This window comes from Myotis brandtii, unplaced genomic scaffold (genome assembly GCF_000412655.1).
Source record: "Myotis brandtii unplaced genomic scaffold, ASM41265v1 scaffold680, whole genome shotgun sequence".
NCBI lineage: Eukaryota > Metazoa > Chordata > Mammalia > Chiroptera > Vespertilionidae > Myotis > Myotis brandtii.
In genome coordinates, this window is record NW_005370658.1 from 282,762 (window position 1) to 302,271 (window position 19,510).

The following is a 19,510-nucleotide window of genomic DNA, read 5'->3' on the forward strand; positions in this document are numbered from 1 at the left end:
TAACTTTAATAAACAAAATGTGTGGTGTCCTCTCCACTGGCTTCCCCTGTTCCAGGCCTGCTTATGTTGCCGAACCCTGGATGGAGGCCAGGGAATGGAAGTGGGCCCAACACAGCAGGCCTGGCGGTGGGGGATCAGAGTGGGGGCTGTGAACACATTGCCACACTCATCTATTATGGTCTGTGCTTCTGAGGAGTCAGTCCCTAATTTGACTGGGAGGATTAGTACAAAGTTCTGAACAGGGCCCATGCTGGCAGGGGGCCCGGTACTGCAGAGGAAATGGGTCTGAGAGAAGAGACCATCTGTTCCCTCCAGGTAAAGCTGTGATTGGCGGGTATGTGAGCCAGAGCCGCCTGCTGGTGGGGTGCTCCCTCCATGGCCTATGACAGATATACAAGTAAACAAATCCGCCAGCCACTTATGACCACAGGCGGCAGTCCCAGGAGGAGAGGTAACCTAATCAAATATTCAAGTAGGAACACAACAGAATCTCTGGCGCTTAGGCAAAGCCAGGTTTTGCTGAAGTATAGCCAGGAAGGAGTAAGGTCTGAAAGGAAACTGCTGAGTCCGTTCCTCATCCCCTGCTTTTCTCTCCTGAAATGTGTTCACATTTTAATCATGTTGCTGAGTGTCTGCTGCTGGATCTATTAACTGGCTCTTGCACTTGTTCTAACCCATCTGTTTTTAGGCCCAAAGCTCTTGTGGAACTCCTTGAAGTTTCACAATGATTTGCAATTATCTCTGTCTCTTCACCACTTAGACAGGGTCTAAAACATGTTATTTGCAGGAAGATGTAATAAAACAAACGACTTCAGTCATTTCCTTCTTTTTTTCTGGTCTCCACATGACAACACACACCTGGAAACCATCCCACTCTGTAGCCTGCTTTACAACAGAGGAATCTGGGAGGGAGGGGAAAGTTGGCTTTAGGCCTACAGTCCTCAGGGCCCTTTCCTGAGCCTGGCCTCCTCTCACTTTCTCCCCAGGTGATGAGTTCATTCACCCCACAGCTGCCACTGAAACAGTGAATCCCACAGCGCCATCTCCAGCCCCCGGCCCTCCTGAGTTGTGGGTTAGAAAGTCCAAATGTATCTGGACACATTCATGTGCATGTCTCTGGCTACCTCAAACTCAACAAGGGCAAAATGGAACCCATGCTTTTGCCTCTGCCGTGAAACCACCACCTAATGGAAACCACTCTAAGCCAGAGAGAGAGGATGTTTGTGGTTTCACTTATTTATGCATTCATCAGTTGCTTCTTGTATGTGCTCTGACTGGGGATTGAACCTGCAACCTTGGCGTATCAAGACACGCGCTAACCAACTGAGTTAATGCAAATGAGACATGATTTACCCCAGTGGTTGAGAGGAGGAAGCTAAGCTATTATTATACTCATCATCTATTTAGGAGACTAAGGGCATGCATTTGGGAGGCAGTTTGTGTCCATGACCCTGCCGTTTTTCTTTCTATGGGGAATAGTGAGATAGAAATTACTGATTTAAGGGGCTAAGCAACTCAGCAAACCTTCTGAACTATCTGTACCAATTTCACAGTAAAGTTAACCCAGGTAGTTATTATTATTATTTTTTTGCTTGGCTTCTATAACAGCAGTTTTTTTTTTTTTATGTTTGATTCTCCCGCTCATCTCATTGGATGCTCTTTTAATGTCTTAACTGGCTCCATCTTCTTTGCTTGACTTTCTGGCATCCTTTTTCCTGGGTCCTCTTCTGTAGCTACACTATTTCCCTAGTGTAGGTGGATTTCATTTAGTCTCATGATGTTAAAACCATCTATATGCAGATGACTCCCATATGTAAATCTCCAGTCTTGACCTTTCCTTGAGCTGCAAGCTCATAAATCAAACTGCCTATTTGATGTCAAGCTGCTCCCTGACTTGGTTGTCTAATAGGCATCTTAAATGTAATGGGCCCCAAAGAGAACTCTTTATTCTCTTCATTTTCTTCTCCCTAAACTGTTCTTCTCTCAGTCTCTTTCTCAGGAAATAATGTTACCCCTTCCCAGTTTCTTAAGAGAAAAACCTGAGAATCATTCCATTCTTTTTCTCATATTATTAGGGGCAGAAATAGAATATTGGGGACCAGCTACAATTATAGGAAATATGAATCATGCTCTGTTAACCATGATGGTTCTGTTCTGATTAGAAAAAGCACATTTTCAGCTGGCTTGGAGTTGTATACCCTGGGACAGGGGAGCTAACATCGGAATGCAGTCCATCCTCCTGTCCCAAGAACTGCCTGTCATTATGGAAAGATTTACAACCTCATGGCTGAAACAATCTAGTCCAGAAGGCACCTGCTCTTTGCAACTCCCTATTACCTATAATCAGATCCTGGGGTGCCTGGAGGAGCCCACCCTCTTGCGACCCCCTCCTTTAAACCCGCCCCCCCCCCCCCCCCCCCCCCCCCCCACAAATAAGCAGCTGGCTTATGGGGTGGTGCAGAGCAGATTTTTGTGGATGACCTGCTGCTCTCCCATATTGCCAGCATGATTGGAATAAATGCTCGTATATGATTCATCCCTGTCTCTGCTGAATTGGCTGAAGTAGTGACAGGCAGCCCGGACCCCTTGGTTGTCTGGTTACAATTTGTCACATCTAGTTAATCAGTTCCATCTCTAAAATACATCTAAAAACATATTAACTTTCTATTTCTACAGCTGTCACCTGTAGGTTAAACAATCAATATCCCTCATCTGGACTATTTTAATGGTCTCTTAACTGTCCTGTCAGCTTCCATTTTTGTCCCACTCTAATCCCTTTTCCAAACAGCCGCCAAAATAAATCATAAATCTGATCATATCACCTCCCATCTTAACACCCACCAAGGGCTTCTCATTGAATTTAGTATAAAATTCAGACTTCTTTATTTCCAGGGCCTTGAAGACCCTATGTGACATGGTTATGTCCATCTCTCTGACTCACCTCCTCTTGCTCTCTCTGCTCCAGCCACATCAGCCTTCTTTCAGTTTCTTAAACACACCAAGTTCATCCCCACCTCAGAGCTTTTGCATTTGCAGTTTTTTTTTTCCTACCTGGAGCTTTCATATTCGAAACTTTACATGGCTGGCTACTTCCCAATATTCAAGTTTCAGCTCAGGTATTATTTTCACACAGAGATCATTTATCCATGACAGAGAAGCATGAGTCTCTAAAATTAAACCACACATTAGATCTGGCTGTATGTTTCGGCACAGCCCCCCCAAACCACAGGACTTTTGTTAAATTAGGAATGGACTACTTTATTGTTTCATGTACTTTGGAAACTTGTCATAAAGACAAGCTGTTAAGGGCTGAATTGTGTCCTCCTGCCCCCACTCCCAATTCATATGCTGACACTCTAACCCCCAATGCCTCATCTGCTGCTGGATCTATTAACTGGCTCTTGCACTTGTTCTAACCCATCTGTTTTTAGGCCCAAAGCTCTTGTGGAACTCCTTGAAGTTTCACAATGATTTGCAATGATCTCTGTCTCTTCACCACTTAGACAGGGTCTAAAACATGTTATTTGCAGGAAGATGTAATAAAACAAACGACTTCAGTCATTTCCTTCTTTTTTTCTGGTCTCCACATGACAACACACACCTGGAAACCATCCCACTCTGTAGCCTGCTTTACAACAGAGGAATCTGGGAGGTAGGGGAAAGTTGGCTTTAGGCCTACAGTCCTCAGGGCCCTTTCCTGAGCCTGGCCTCCTCTCACTTTCTCCCCAGGTGATGAATTCATTCACCCCACAGCTGCCACTGAAACAGTGAATCCCACAGCGCCATCTCCAGCCCCCGGCCCTCCTGAGTTGTGGGTTAGAAAGTCCAAATGTATCTGGACACATTCATGTGCATGTCTCTGGCTACCTCAAACTCAACAAGGGCAAAATGGAACCCATGCTTTTGCCTCTGCCGTGAAACCACCACCTAATGGAAACCACTCTAAGCCAGAAAGTGGGGAGCCAGTGGTGTGCTGGTAAGCATTTAGCAACTGGCTCTCTGGATGGGTGGAGGGGAGAAGAAAGCCCTGATTTGTAGTGTTTGACAATTCCCATGGTACAAAGACTCCTACTATTGCCAGTTTAGTAGGAGCCTCCCACCTCATCTCTCCACATCCACTCATGCCTCCTCCAACCCATTTTCCACAAAGCAGCCAGTGTCTTTTTATAACAAGAACCTGAGCATGTCTCTTCTCTGACCCAGCAGTTCCCCTTCTAGGTATCTACCCAAGAGAACTGAAAACATATGTCCACACCAAAACTTGTACCTGGATGTTCATAGCAGCATTACTCACAAGAACCAAAAAGTCAAAATAACCCAAATGTCCATCAACTGACAAACGAATAAATAAAATGTGGTAGATCCACAATATGGAATATTATTCAGCCATATAGAGGAATGAAGTTCTGACATACATTATAATGTGGACGAACCCTGGAGACATTGTGCTCAGTGAAAGAAGCCAGTCACAAAGGACCACATTCCTGTATGATTTCATTGAAATGAAATGTCCAGCAGAAACAAATCCAGAGTCAGAAAATAGAGTAGTGTTGCCAGGGGCTAGGGAGGATGCAGGGACTGGGAGATGATGGTTAAGGGGTACAAGGTTTCTTTTCAGGGCAATGAAAATATTGTAAAGTTAACTGTGGTGATGCACAGCTCTGTGAATATACTAAACACAACTGAATTGTAAGTAGGTAAATTGTATGGTATCTGAATTCTATCTCAATAAAGCTGTTACCAAAAGAATCCTGAGGATAAAGCCCATAGCTGACAAAATGCCCTGTGACCTGGCCCTTGCTGAACCCTCCAGCCCTCCTCTGGCAATCATAACCCCCACTCAGGCATACTGGCTGTCTTTGGCTACCATGTGCAGAGGCTTTGCATAAACTCTTCTCTCAACTCCTTTCACCCCCCCTCATGCCCACTCAACACCCACTCATCCTCACCTTGTGATTCAGCATTGCTTTTTCAAGGTTGCTGCCCCTAGTTCCCCATTCAAGGGTGTTTTTCCAGCACCCCAGTCTGTTTCGTGTCAGTCAGTATTTGTTCAATGTCTTCCCGTCAGTTGGAAGCAACAGAAGAATATGAGAGCATCTGTCTGGCTGTCGATCACAATGCCTGACACTCTGGCCTCCTCACTGCTTTATGAGCTCACCCAGCTTATTCCTACATCAGGGACTTCGTACTCTGCCAGCATGTTTGGGCCCCCCAGATGCCTCCTGGCTGGCTCCTTCTCATGTGACCTCCTTATAGATATTTAACTACTCTGAACTCCCTGTCACTTTAGTCACTCCTTACTCTGCTTTGTTTCTTTCCTTTTTTTTTTTGTTAATCTTCACCTGATCATATTTTTTCCATTGATTTTTAGAGAATGGGAGGGAGGAAGAGAGAGATCGATGCAAGTGAGACATATCCATCAGTTGCCTCCCACACACGCCCCGACCAAGGCCAGGGATCGAACCTGTGACACAGGTACGTGCCCTTGACTGGAATTGAACCTCGACTCCTCCATGGGTGGGCAATGTGCCAACCACTGAACCACATTGGCCAGGGCTCTTTTTCCCCTGCTTTGTTTCACATCACTTGCCACCAGTTGAAAGCACATTCTTTTTTTTTTTAATTGTCTATCTCTCTTTTATTATTACTACTAAAGGCTCAGTGCACAACATTCGTACACTGGAGGGTTCCCTCAGCCCGGCCTGCACCCTCTCGCAGTCTGGGACCCCTCAGGGGATGTCCGCCTGCTGCGTAAGCCCGACAGGCAGACATCCCCCAAGGGGTCCTTAGCACTGCTGTGGAGGCGGGAGAGGCTCCCACCACTGCTGCTGTGCTCACCAGCCGTGAGCCCAGCTTCTGGCTGAGCAGCACTTCCCCTGTGGGAGCACAATGACCACCAGGGGACAGCTCCTGATTTGAGCATCTGCCCCCTGGTGGTCAGTGTGTGTCATAGCAACCAGTCGTTCTGCCATTAGGTCGATTTGCATAGTAGCCTTTTATTATATGGGAGATTATTTTTTAATCTTCAGCTGAGGACATGCTTATTGGTTTTAGAGAGAGGGGGAAGAAGAGACAGAGAGAGAAACATCAATGTAAGAGAGAAACATCAATCTATTGCCTCCTGTATACACCCTGAATGGGGATCAAACTTACAACCTAGGCATGTGCTCTTACCAGGAGTCGAACCCAAAATCTTTTGGTGTACAGGATGACACTCCAACCAACTGAGCCACATCGGCCAAGACTATCTCACTTTTAGAAAGTCGGCTTGGCAATAAACTCAGAATAGCTAACATAATATTGAAGAACAAAGTCAGAGGACTGACCCAACTTAAAGATTTACCATAAAGTTATAGTGATCCAGATAGTGTGGTACTGGTCAAAGAATAGACTATAGATCAATGGAACAGAATAGAGAGACCAGAAATAGACTCACACATATATAGTAAAATGATTTTTGCAAAGAAGCAAAGAAAATTCAATGGATAAAGGAGAGTCTTCAATAAATGGTGCTGGAACAACTGGAAAGCCAGCAACATACAAAAATCTGAAGCTAAACATAGAACTTACACCTTTCACAAAAATTAACTCAAAATGGATCATAGTCCTGGCTGGGTGGCTGAGTTAATTGGAGTGTGTCCTGTACACCAAAAGGTTTCAGATCCTATCCCTGGTTGGGGTGCATATGGGAGGCAATCGATTGATGTTTCTCTCTCCCTTCCTCTCTCTTTAAAAACCAATTTAAAAAAATATCTTCAGATGAAGATAGAAATATTTTTTAATGGATCATAGATCTAAATGTAAAAACAGCCGAAACCGGTTTGGCTCAGTGGATAGAGCGTCGGCCTGCGGACGGAAGGGTCCCAGGTTCGATTCTGGTCAAGGGCATGTACCTGGGTTGCGGGCACATCCCCAGTAGGAGGTGTGCAGGAGGCAGCTGATCGATGTTTCTCTCTCATCGATGTTTCTAACTCTCTATCTCTCTCCCTTCCTCTCTGTAAAAAATCAATAAAATATATTTTTAAAAAAATAAAAATAAAAAAATAAATGTAAAAACAAAACTGTAAGACTCCTAGGAGATAGAAGAAAATCTAGGTGGCTTTGGGTTTGATGATAATTTCTTAGATTTAAAAAAGTAATTATACTTCATTAAAATTAATCACTTCTGTTCTGTAAAAGATACTTTTAAGAGAATGAAAATACAAGACATAGAATGGAAGCAAATCTTTGTAAAACATATATCTGATAAAAGACAGAGAGGGAGAGAGAAAGATCTATTAAAATTCAACAGTAAGAGAACACCACTAAAAATGGGCAAAAGCCCTGGCCGGGTAGCTTAGTTAGAACATCCCTCCCGATATACCAAGGTTGTGGGTTCGATATACAGTCAGTGTACATACAAGAATCAACCAAAGAATGCATAAATAAGTGAAATGACAAATTGATGTTTTTCTCTCCCATCCTCTCTCGTTCTCAAATCAATCAATAACATTAAAAACGGGCAAAAGACACTCCACCAAAAAAGATATATAGATGGCAAAAAAAGCATATGAAAAGATGTTCAACTTTATACCTCGTCAGGAAACTGCAAATCAAAACAACAATGAGATCCCACTACACACCTATCTGAATGGTGAAAATCCAAAACACTGACAACACCAAGTGCAAGGATGTGGTGCATCCTCCACCGATGATGGGAATATAAAATGGTACAGCCACTTTGGAAGACAGTTTGGCAGTTTTTTTACAAAACAAGCATCCTCTTACCATTTGATCTATCAATTGTGCTTCTTGGTATTTATCCAAAGGAGTTGAAAACTTAGGTCCACATGAATGTTTATAGCAGCTAAATTCATAAGTGCCAAAAGTTGGTAGCAACCAAGATATCCTTCAAATGGTGAATAGATAAATAAACTGTGGTACATCTACACAGTGGAATACTATTCAGTGCTAAAAAGAAATGAGCTATCAGGAAACAAGCCCTGCCCTAGCTGGTTTGGCTTGGTGGATAGAGCGTTGGCCTGGGGACTGAAGGGTCCGAGGTTCGATTCCGGATGCGGGTCAAGGGCACATGTTGTGGGCTTGATCCCCAGTAGGAGGCAGCCAATCAGTGATTCTCTCTCATCATTGATGTTTCTATCTCTCTCTCCCTCTCTCTTCCTCTCTGAAATGAATAAAAATATATATTAAACAAAAACAAAAACGAGCCCTGCCCTAGCCTGTTTGGCTTTGTGGTTAGAGCCTTGATCTGAGGACTGAAGGGTCCCAGGTTTGACTCTGGTCAAGGGCACAGCATGTACCTAGGTTGCTGGCTCGATCCCTTTAAAAAAAGGAAAAAAATGAGCCCTGGTCAGGTAGATCAGTTGATTAGAGCATTGTCTGATATGCCAAGGTTGCAAGTTCAATCCCTGGTCAGGGCACATACAAGAAGCAACCAACAAATGCATAAATAAGTGAAATAACAAATCAAAGTTTTTTGTTTCTCTCTCTTTCTCTCTTCTAAAATCAAAAATATTTTTCTTTCTTTTAAAAAATATATTTTTTAATTGACTTCACAGAGGAAGGAAGAAGAGAGATATAGAAACATCAATGATGAGAGAGTATCATGGATGGGTTGCCTCCTGCACGTCCCATACCGGGGAGTGAGCCTGCAACCCAGGCATGTGCCCTGACCAGGAATTGAACTGTGATCTCCTGGTTCATAGGTCGATACTCAACCACTGAGACATGCAGGCCGGACTAAAATTTGTTTTCTTTAAAAGAAATGAAAATACATGGAGGAATGTTAAGCACATACATATTACTAAGTGAAAGTTAGCTCCCAGAGAGCAGGGATTCTGATTTGTTCTGATTTGTATAACCCTATTCTGGTCTGGCCAAAGGCAACCCTCAATAAATATTTGAGCCCTAGCTGGTTTGGCTCAGTGGATAGAGTGTTGGCCTGTGGACTGAAGGGTCCTGGGTTCGATTCTGGTCAAGGGCACATGTGTGGGTTGTGGGCTTGACCCCCAGTAGGGGGCGTGCAGGAGGCAGCTGATCGATGATTCTATCATCATTGATGTTTATCTTTTTCTCCCTCTCCTTTCCCCTCTGAAATCAATAAAAATATATTTAAAAAATAAACAAAAATAAATGTGCAAGATGCCCTGGCCAGTGTTCTCAGTGGTTAGAGCATCGGCCAATGCACTGAAGGGTCCCGGGTTCCATTCCTGGTCAAGGGCACATAACCTACCTTGGTTGCAGGTTCGATCCTTGTCCCGATTGGGGTGAGTGCAGGAGGCAACCAACCGATGTCTCTCTTTCATATCAAAATTTCTCTCTCTCTCTCATTCTATCTACCCTCCCCCACCCCTCCCTTCCAACCTGTCTAAAAACCAATGGAAAAAATATCCTTGGGTGAGGATTAACAACAACAAAAAAAATTAAATAAATAATGTGCAAGACAAAACTTTTTTTTGCCATCACTGACACTGCTCTTTCTTTTACTCCAACATCTAATCCATTAGCATTTTCTTTCAGTTCTAACTTTTTAAAAAATATATTTTTATTGATTTCAGAGAGAAAGGGAGAGGGACAGAAACATCAATGATGAGAATCATTGATTGGCTGCCTCCTACACGCCCCCCACTGGGGATGGAGCCCACAATCCGCATGTGCCCTTGCCCGGAATCGAACCCGGGACCCTTCAGTCCGCAGGCCGACACTATCCACTGAGCCGAACCAGCTGGGGCCAGTTCTAACTTCTTAAAAATATCCAGAATCTGACCACCTTTCTCACCTCCGTGGATCAAGTCAGAGTCATCTTGCTCACCTAGATTATTCCAAATACCTCCTCGCTGGTCTTGCAGCTTCTACTCTCGCCCTAACAGTCTGTTCGCTACCTGGAGCCGGAGGGAACCTTTTCATACTTGTCCAGAGGACGGCAAACTTCCATAAAGGTCCGGACAGTAGTCTTCTTAGCTCCCTGCCCTTCGAGTCCCAGTTGCAACAGCTCAGCGCAGACACGCATGGCTGTGTTCCAGCACAACCTTGTTAACGACAGCCCCACCTGGTACAGTCATTCCCTCCCTCCTCGGTCCCAAATCTTCTCCTGGGCAATCACACCCAGGCCCGTTACCTGCCCGAGTCCGTCTCCCCTCCCACGGCCCAGCGCAGCCCTCCTTCCCGGCCCCACAGCCCTCCCGTCACCTCCTCCAGGAAGCCCTCCCGTCACCTCCTCCAGGAAGCCCACCCGTCACCTCCTCCCGGAAGCCCACCCGTCACCTCCTCCAGGAAGCCCTCCCGTCACCTCCTCCAGGAAGCCCTCCCGTCACCTCCTCCAGGAAGCCCTCCCTGACCCTCTCCTCATCCAAACGAGCCACCTGTCATTTTCTCCCTGTTTTCCCATGACTACCATGTATCCCGAGTTTACAGTCTGCCTCCCCCTCTAGAGAGCGTCAGCTCACCGCCGTGTCCCCAGCACTTAGCACGGCGCCAGGCCCATGGGAGACGCTCCATGAGCATGGGGGTCAGAGGCGCCCAGAGCCCGCACGGTGGGGTCCGGGGAAAGACAGGGATGAAGAGGGCCCCGGGGCTGCTTGGACCCGTGGGCCGGGGCTTCCTCACCTCGCCGGCCCCCAGCCAGCTTCCTTCTCGTGGCTCTCCTCGGCCTGCGGCTCCGCGCTCTCCCCCAGCGGCGGCGGCTCCTGGTCCTTGCCTTCTGCGTGGGGCATGTCCACCTGCGGGCACAGTCAGCGCTTGAGAGGCCGGAGGCGGGAAGGCGACGAGTGGTCAGACCCTCCTCCCGCCCCTGTGGCCCGACATAGGGGGACCCGCAGGAGAGACGGCTGAGCCCGGGCAGGCCCCGTGAGGCGGGGAGTGAGGGAGGAGTGAGGGGGAAAACGGTGCCTGGAGGGCAGAGGCTCTGGGGTGCCGGGGCTCCTAACTGGTATTTGCGTTGAGTCGAGTCCTTCGAGGAGGGAGAAGAGGGAGGAGAAAACAAGGAAGAGACGGGTGCGGCACATGGGCATCTGAGCCCGTCTCTAAACTGCTTCCGCCACGCGCCATGCGTGGAGTCTGTCCTTCAGGCCCCGCTGTCAGAGCGTCAGTCACACTATTCGTCTGTCAGTCAGGGCCCTGTCAGTCAGTCAGGAAATCGGGGCCGGCGGGGCGAGGGTGACCCCCCCATGTTCCGCGCGGAAGCCCGAGATCGCCGTCCCCGGCCCATCCTCCCGCCGCCCGCGCGAAGAAAACAAGCGTCGCGTACTCCCTGTCGTTCCATCTTGTCTTTTCCCGCCTTCTCGCACGCGCCCTCTGCGCACGCGCCGGGCCGCGGACCTGCTGGGGCGCGCGCTCCGGGCCTCTATTCTATCTGGGGACGTGCGCGCGCAACGGGGCGGGGTCGACCGTTAATGACCGTTGGGCCGTCTGGGGCTGCGTGCGCAGCGGGCTCTGCTGAAAGCTTGTGGGGAGGTGGTCTCTGCGCGCGCATGCGCGCTTTTAGGTTCTGGATCCAACATGGGTCAAGGGATCTTTTCAATAAAAATTTTTTAAAATTATATTTTATCGATCTGAGAGAGAGACAGAAACATCCATGGGTTGCCTCTGGAACCTGCACCCTGGGTATGTGCCCTGACCCGGAATGGAGCCCTTGGTAAACGGGAGGACGCTCCAACCAACCGAGCCACACGGGCCAGGGCTGCTCAATAACAAATTCTGACCTTTGTTGTTCCCTGATTTTGACTTGTCGCCTCTAATGAAAAAGTTCATTCAGTTACCACCTTAAATCAGTGACCTGTGCGCTCCAGAACCAGAAGCTCCTTGAAAGCAGGGTGGGCCTGGCCCTTACAGAGTGGGACCCATATCTGTACATACATAAGCCTAAGCGACCATTACGGCTGGTCGACCAGAATGACCAGAATGACCAGTCGCTATGATGCGCACTGACCACCAGGGGGCAGACGCTCAACGCAGGACTCCCCCCACCCCCACCCCCACCCCGTTAGTGCGCTCCCACAGCGGGAGCGCTGCTCGGCCAGAAGCCAGTCTCAGGGCCGATGCAGCTGCGGGAGCCTCTCTCGCCTCCATAGCAACCAAGGCAGCAGCAGGCGGCGGGGTGTGGCAGGCGCAGTGGGGCCAGGGGTCCCGGATGGCAAGAGGGCACAGGCCGGGCTGAGGGAACCCACGCGTGCACGAATCCGTCATTTAATAGTAATAACAATAACGCCTTAGTAGTAACAATATTATTGTTGGCACTGAGGAGCCAGACTGGGAGAAAATATTTGCAATATATAAGTCTAAGAACTTGTCCTGGCATCTACAAAGAACTCTTTCAATAATAAGCCCAGAGGAAAGGGGGCAGATCTGGACAGGTGTCCGCACCGCCCTGAGGGGAGCAAGCTCAGTGTGAACAGCCACACGCCTGTTGGGGAGGAAGCGGGGTTGGGGGGCTGTGCTTGGGCAGAGGGAGGAGCTGGGGGGCGAGGTGAAAGGTTGGGATTTTGTGCCAATTGACTGGGAAGGAGGTGCAGCCTCCCTGGGACACCTGTCAGAGCGTACACGTGGAGGCAGGGGGAATGCCTCCATATTGCTCAGCCCTCCCGCGGGAGGCTGTCCCGAGCCACACACTGAGCACACACCTTTTTTTTTTTTTTAAATATTTTTATTGATTTCAGAGAGGAAGGGAGAGATAGAAACATCAATGATGAGAATCACTGATGGTCTGCCTCCTGCACAAACCCCACTGGGGATCAAGCCCACACCCAGGCGTGTGCCCTGGTCAGGAGTCCAACCGTGACTTCCTGGTTCATAGGTCGACGCTCAACCACTGAGCCACGCCGGCCAGACGAGGGCACTCATCTTGACACCTACATTCTGGAAAACATGGATTTGAATCTGGGTTCGATCTCTTACCCATGATGATGATCCTAAAACTGCTACTCACTCTCAAATCCCAAGGTGATACAATCTAAAATATCTGCTATTGTAGGAGTTTCAGGGATAAAACTTCTGGAACATACCAAGAGTTTAATAAACAATAGCTAACAACATTTTGTGGTAAAGCTACAAGTTAAACAAAATACATCTTCTTACACCATTAGATTTGAAAATTGTAGGATTATCTACTGAGAAAAATCTCAAAGGCTTGCTGTTAAGCACACACACAAACACAAACACTCGGCACTCAAACAAAAGCAACACACAATATGCAGAAGGATTTTTATGGTGCACCATCATTTGTATGACTTTCAAAAACATGCAAAAATAAACCATGTCTTGGAATGTAATATATGCTAGTAAAAAATGTTTAAATATATGAGAATGATAAGCATCAAATTCAGGAGTAATAACCTCAGCAGGGTGGGGATGGAAGAAACTAGGACAAGCCCCTACGGTCTTCAAACCATGGGTCATAGGTCTAAAAGCTGAAAGTTCCAAAGCAAACACTATAGTCAATGTTCAGATTTGACCAAAGCAGGGGTGGGGTGGGGTGACTCCTGAGTGAATTATGCCTTATTTATCATGTCTCCAGCGCCCCCGCCCCCCCAAGTCGGCTCCCGAGGGCAGGGGCCTGAGTCTACTTGCCTACTGCCAAGGCTCATGAACAGTGCTGGCACGTAGGAAGTATGGATTTATTGCACGAATTAGTATTTTTTCTATGACTAAATTATTTGAAATAGAGGAAAAGATTTGATTGAGGAGCCCTCGGGAGATTGGTACCCACAGGGCCCTGGGACCAGTGATGTTCATGGCCTCAGCTGACTTGTCAATTTCACTGGGTGTGCCAGTGGGCTTGTAGTCACCCAAGAAACTGTCCACACCTTTTTTTTATTAATTGATTTTAGAGAGGAAGGGGGAGAGACATGGGTTTGTTGCTCCCCTTACTTATGCATTCATAGGTTGATCCTGACCGGAGATGGACCGTGCAAACTTGGTGTCTTGGGAAGACACTCTAACCAACGGAATTACCTGGCCTGGGCTTGTCCACGTTTTCAAAAGTGCACAAGACATGGGGTGAGCAACATGGCAACTGGGATTTGCTTTTAAAAATTTCTACAGAAACATACAGATGAAGCTGAAGTGTGAGATCTCAAACACTGATCAATGGGAGCAATGGGCTCACAAAGCTGTATCTTATCCATCTATTTTAGGCTCATTTGACGTTCTTATGAGAATTTAAAAGAAGCAGGGTTTCTTTTTTGGGGGGGGGAGGGGGGGAGGGCAGTGCTGGAGGTATGAACAGGTGGGGAGCAGACAACTTTCAGGATAGTGAAAATACCATAATGATGGATACATGTCATCATCCAGTTGTCCAAACCCATAGAATGTACAACACAGAATGTACCGTTGTTCACATGATGTGTCAATGTAGGTTCATCAGTTGTAACAAAAGCACCACTCTAGTGGGGGTGTTGATCGTGAGGGAGGCTGTGTAGGTGTGGGGGCAGGATGTACACGGGAAATCTCTGTACCTTCCACTCAATTTTGCTATGAACCTAAAATTGGTCTGAAAAGTTTTTAAGCCCCAAACAATGTGGCTCAGTTGGTTGGACATTGGCCCATGCACCAGGAAGTTTCGAGGTTAATTCCTGGTCAATGGCACATGCCCAGGTTGAAGTTTTTAAGCCCTGACCAACATGGCTCAGTTGGTTGGACATTGGCCCATGCATCAGGAAGTTGCGAGGTTAATTCCTGGTCAATGGCACATGCCCAGGTTGCAGGCTCAATGTAGGGGTGTGCTGATGGATGCTGCACTCTCGCATCGATGTTTCTCTTTCTAAAAGTCAATAAACTATTCTTTAAAAAAAGTCTTTAAAAATAAGGAGGGCGGGGGCAGCTTTTAAAAGCTTAGCTTGCTTGCCCTCCCAAATGTCTGTCCCAAGGAATAAGGGGTCTATTTCATTCACCTGGAAGAGGGCCTGGCACCAGTAAGTGCTTGAAAAAGCTCATCTTTTCCAGGGAGGACTGGCTGAAGCTGACCAGGAGGCCCTGAGGACCCATGAGCCCCAATCCAACACCCCTCACACTAGCACCCAAGTTTCCTCCCATCAAGCCGCACTCTGAGCTGGGAGAGCCAACAAAACCCCACCACTCCTAAGGAAAGGCACCAGATAAAAGTAACTGCCCACTTTATTAGCCAGCAGCCACCTGCAGGGCTCCCTAGGGCCCACCCATCAGAACAAATGGGTTACCTGCTCCCCTGCCCCTGGAACCCTGGGGCGGGTGGGGAAGAGGAGATACCAGGAACAGGGAGATAGCCTCACAGAGGCTTCATAAATACAAAGGGGTCCACTGGCCAGGGATACAAAGGGCTGGGCAGCAGGAGCTCGGGAGGGTGGCCTGTCCAGGGCGGTCCATGTCATGTTGTCTCCTGTGCCTGTGGGGACCCCTGTTCGGCATCCAGGCGGCATAAGGGGCTGTCGTACACCATCTGCAGGTTCACCTTGTGGCCTACCAGCTCACGGATATTGTTGATGTTGTATTTGATCATCGTTGGGCTTGAGGGAAAGAGGGGACATGCTTTAACACTAGGTCAGGTCCTGTTCTCCTCTGATCAGAACCTCTCTGAGGGCTCCCACCTTCCTCAGAATAGAAGCCCAAGTCCTCCCATAGCCCATAAGGCCCTGCACAATCTGCCCTATCACCCACTTCTCTACCCCTCACTTTCTCCCTCCAACCACAGCAGGCACACTCCAGCCTCATGGCCTCTGCACTGGCAATTCCCTCTGCCGGGAGCGCCCCTCCCCAGATGTCCTCCCAGGTCACCCACCACCAGTCTGCTAGAAGCCACCTCCTCTGTGAGCCCTTCCTGCTAGGCTTTCTCTCTAGCAGTTACTGCACTCAGGCCCACTCTAGGCATTATTTATTAAATGTACTTATTTGTCATTCTTCTCACTCCACTAGGACCTCAACTTCACAGAAGCAGGCGTGTGTGCTATTTATTCACAGGACAGAACAGAGCCCACAGCAGGTGCTCACTAAAGTTTGTCAATGAACGAATGAATGGTGCTGAAGATCTACAGGACTCCATGCCTGGCAAGTCCCCTAAACAAAGCAGCCAAACGCATGCTAAGTGGTTTGGGCACTCACCGCTCCAAGGAGAGGCCCCAGGCAATGACGGACACATTCTCGGGGAGCCCCATGGGCAGCAGCATTTCGGGGCGGAAGAGCCCAGAGTTCCCGACCTCCACCCACTTCTTCAAGCCTGTGAGGGCAGGAGAAGGAGGGGCAACTCATGTGGGTGATGTTGGGCCTGGCAGTGAGCTTGGGAGGCAGGATGTGGGCTTGGCAGTGAGGGGACCAGGGCTAAGAGGGGGAAGCCTCAGACCTCCCTCCCTACCACAGCACCAGGTCCCACTCTGACCTTGGTGGTAGCTGAACACCTCCATGCTGGGTTCGGTGTAGGGGTTGTAGGCTGGCTTAAAGCGCAACTGGGTGATACCTGGTTGGAAGACAAGGCTGGTGACCCAGACATCCTCCTGCGGCCCCAGCACCACCACCTGCCCTGGTCTGCCTGCTCACCTAGCTTGGTGAAAAACTCCCGAAGGACGCCCATGAGGTGGCCCAAGGTGAGGCCATGGTCAGCCACAACACCCTCGATCTGGTGGAACTCGGCCAGATGAGTGGCATCCAGGGTTTCATTCCGGAACACACGGTCGATGGAGAAGTACTTGGCTGGTGTGAAGGGTTTCTGGAGATGACAGGCAGGCCAAGTCACGCGTCAGAAGGTCAGTCTGACAGTCCCCTCTCTGTCCCCACACTACCCAGGCCCAGCTGCACCTTCTGGGCCAGGCGGTAGAGGGCACGAGCACTGGCTGCCGTGGTGTGCGTACGCAGCAGATTTTTCCGGGCCTCGTCCAGCTTCCAATTGTACTTGTACCTTCAGGAGGAAATCCAAAGTCCATGCTGATGCTCTCAGGCTCCCAACTTCCTTTCCCCCAACACCCCAAAGTCCCAGTCCTGCCTCACCCCTGTGAGCCGTAGCCACCGTGGGAGTGGACCCGCTTGACCCGATGCACGTAGTCCATAGGGAGCTGAAGGGCCTCGGCTGGATCTGGGAAGGACAGAGCATCGTCTGGTCAGTCAAGAAGCATTTCTCAAACAGCCACTGTACACAGGACAGACAGTGGCAGCTGCAGCTTCCGCCCTCACCTGTCATCGCAGCCAGAGGGCATCTGGGAACACCTGAGCCAGTCACATCCCTCTCTGCCCAGAAACTTCCATAGTTCCCATCTCAATGGGAGAAAAAGTCGGGGCCCATTCACCTTTCAGGAAGAAGGTGTCATGCTGGTCTCGTGCTGGGTGCTGCTGGGGCTGGAAGAGTGCATCAAAGTTCCAGAAGGAGCTCTCGATGAAGTTATCGGTCGGCATCTCGGTGAACCTGGCGGGAGATGTGGCCTGACTACCCTGCCCTGAGGTGGCTGGCCCGGCCCCACCTCTGGCCCCTTGCTCACCCCATCTCCAGGAAGATCTGCCGGAACTGGGTGCGAACTTTCAGCAGGGGGTGCAAGTGGCCACTGTCTGGGAGGACGCCATGGGCTGAGAAATTGTAGGACTTGAAGGGCCGGTCCCGCCAGGAGCCACTGTGGGTGGGGATGCAGCGTACATGGGCCTAGTGCGGACTGCCCACCCCTACATCCCGCTGACCCCTGACCCTGGGGCTGCCCCTACCTGGAGATCATCTCTGGGCTCAGCTCTGCTTCCTGCTTGGAGATGCTGGTGCTGAAGGCACTGCCTTTGCTTACCCAGTAGGTCTTCAGGGTCCTATGGCCAGAGGAGGGAAGGGGATATGAAACCACTGTCAAGTTCTCTAAGAGGCTTCCATTGATCTCCCATACGATGCTGACCCAACACCACCCAAGTCACTCTGCTTTATTTTCTTCCTGATATTTACTGTCACCTAAAAATCCTTTTATTTGGCCCCCACCTACGTCCTGAGTTCATTCACTTATTCATTCAACAAACACTTATTGGGAACACACTGTGTGCCAGAGCCCAAGGCACTAAGCATACAGCTGGGAGTGATGATAACAGGTGAAGTTTAGGTTAATAAAGTTATCCTATGCCAGCTCTGTTCCATTGAAGTCGCCTCACAATCTTTCGAAAAGGGGCCATTTTACAGATAAAAAAAACTTGAGTCCTAGAAAGATCAGGTGACCTGGCCAAGGTCAGAGTTAAAAAGGCAGAGCCAGGACTTGCACCGGGCAGTCCACCTCCATTCAGTGTCTGCTCAAAGGGGATGCAGTCCTGGGAGAGCAGAGAACCCAGCTGTCCAGGTCCCAGCATTCAATTAACTTCAGGCAGGGTTTAGGACTGTGAAAGAAATACGCAGGGAAAGAGAGACAGACTAGGTGAGTGGCTTTTGTGGAAATCGCAGGGAGAAAAGGTGGCCCTATAACGTGACACATGAACAGAGGCTGGATGCTGGAACGTGCCTTGAAGATCATTCTTGGCAGAGGCACAGCATGCGCCATAGCCCTGAACCTGGTGGCATGGACCTGGCCTGTGTGCTTCACAACCACAGTGTGGAGAGGGGCTGGGAGGGACTTACAGAACCTCGGTCCAGTGTGTCCAGAACAGCTCTCCCTTCCCTTCTCCCACTCCAGGCCACACAGGTGACATGGGTCTGAGACTGACGGTAGCAGCCACTCACACTTCAGTCAGCAGCTTCCTCTTCTTGAGTTCACTCCTTTCTTTCTCGCCCAGCTTCTCAGCCTGTCCGACCCGGACCAGCTGGAGCCGCCGTTGCACCTCATCCTCCACGCTGTCCACCTGCCACGACGATGGGGCAATGGTTATGAAGGGCTGTGAGATCCAGAGGCCGACCTGCCTGCCCACAGGGACTCACCACTCGGAACACCCGGGGCCCATCAGCAGCACTCTTGTCCACACGGATCCACTTGTTGGACATGGCCTTGCTGAAGCCCACCTTGCCACTGGGCAGTCGCTGAGGGAGCAAGGCTACAGTGAGGGGGACACAAGGGCCACCTTCACCCCATCACCTCCCTAGGCCCTCCCACCCCTGCCCTGGACCCTACCATGAGCTCACTCTGGGCCAGGCCCTCCGGAGGGACACTATGAAACACCCGGGCCTCATGGCTGCCCTCCCGGTCAATCTCCTGGCCCTCGGCAGTCAGCTCCCAGTGCTTGGTGGAGCGTAGCTCAGCTTCGATGATCTGCAGGAGAAAGGAGGTTCAGAGCTGGGCACCCCCTTGCCGCTGCACTGAAGCCAAGACCAAAGCACAGCCCCTAGAGCTGGCTTCACATCTCAGCTGCACCACTTCCCAGCCAAGTGATTTACTCCTGCTGAGCCTCAGTTTCCCTCCTATGACACAGGGACAACAAGAATACGGTTCATACCTCCCAGGGTGAGGTAAAGGACTAAGGGTGTTACCCGGCAGAGGACAAATTCTGTCACTTTTGAAGCTGGCAAGAAAAATATATTTTTTAACTTGGAAGATTTTAAAGAACTCACACGAACTGATTTGCCTCCACATTTGCATCTCAACGCCTAAAGTGTCAAGTTCCCCCT

The 19,510-nt window shown here is 49.3% G+C and overlaps 1 protein-coding gene across 1 annotated transcript; it reads right to left on the reverse strand.

The window, feature by feature from the left end:
* Nucleotides 1-15,090: 15,090 nt before the first annotated feature.
* FARSA (phenylalanyl-tRNA synthetase, alpha subunit) lies at nucleotides 15,091-19,173 on the reverse strand. Its single transcript, XM_005881608.2, has 12 exons — nucleotides 19,017-19,173; nucleotides 18,827-18,925; nucleotides 18,632-18,750; nucleotides 17,650-17,742; nucleotides 17,433-17,561; nucleotides 17,244-17,359; nucleotides 16,948-17,032; nucleotides 16,759-16,858; nucleotides 16,501-16,669; nucleotides 16,343-16,420; nucleotides 16,069-16,183; nucleotides 15,091-15,476 (listed from the first exon to the last, which is right to left on the reverse strand). The coding sequence occupies exons 1-12, from the start codon at nucleotides 19,017-19,019 to the stop codon at nucleotides 15,338-15,340; spliced, it is 1,245 nt and encodes a 414-aa protein (XP_005881670.2). The 5' UTR covers nucleotides 19,020-19,173; the 3' UTR covers nucleotides 15,091-15,337.
* Nucleotides 19,174-19,510: the final 337 nt, after the last annotated feature.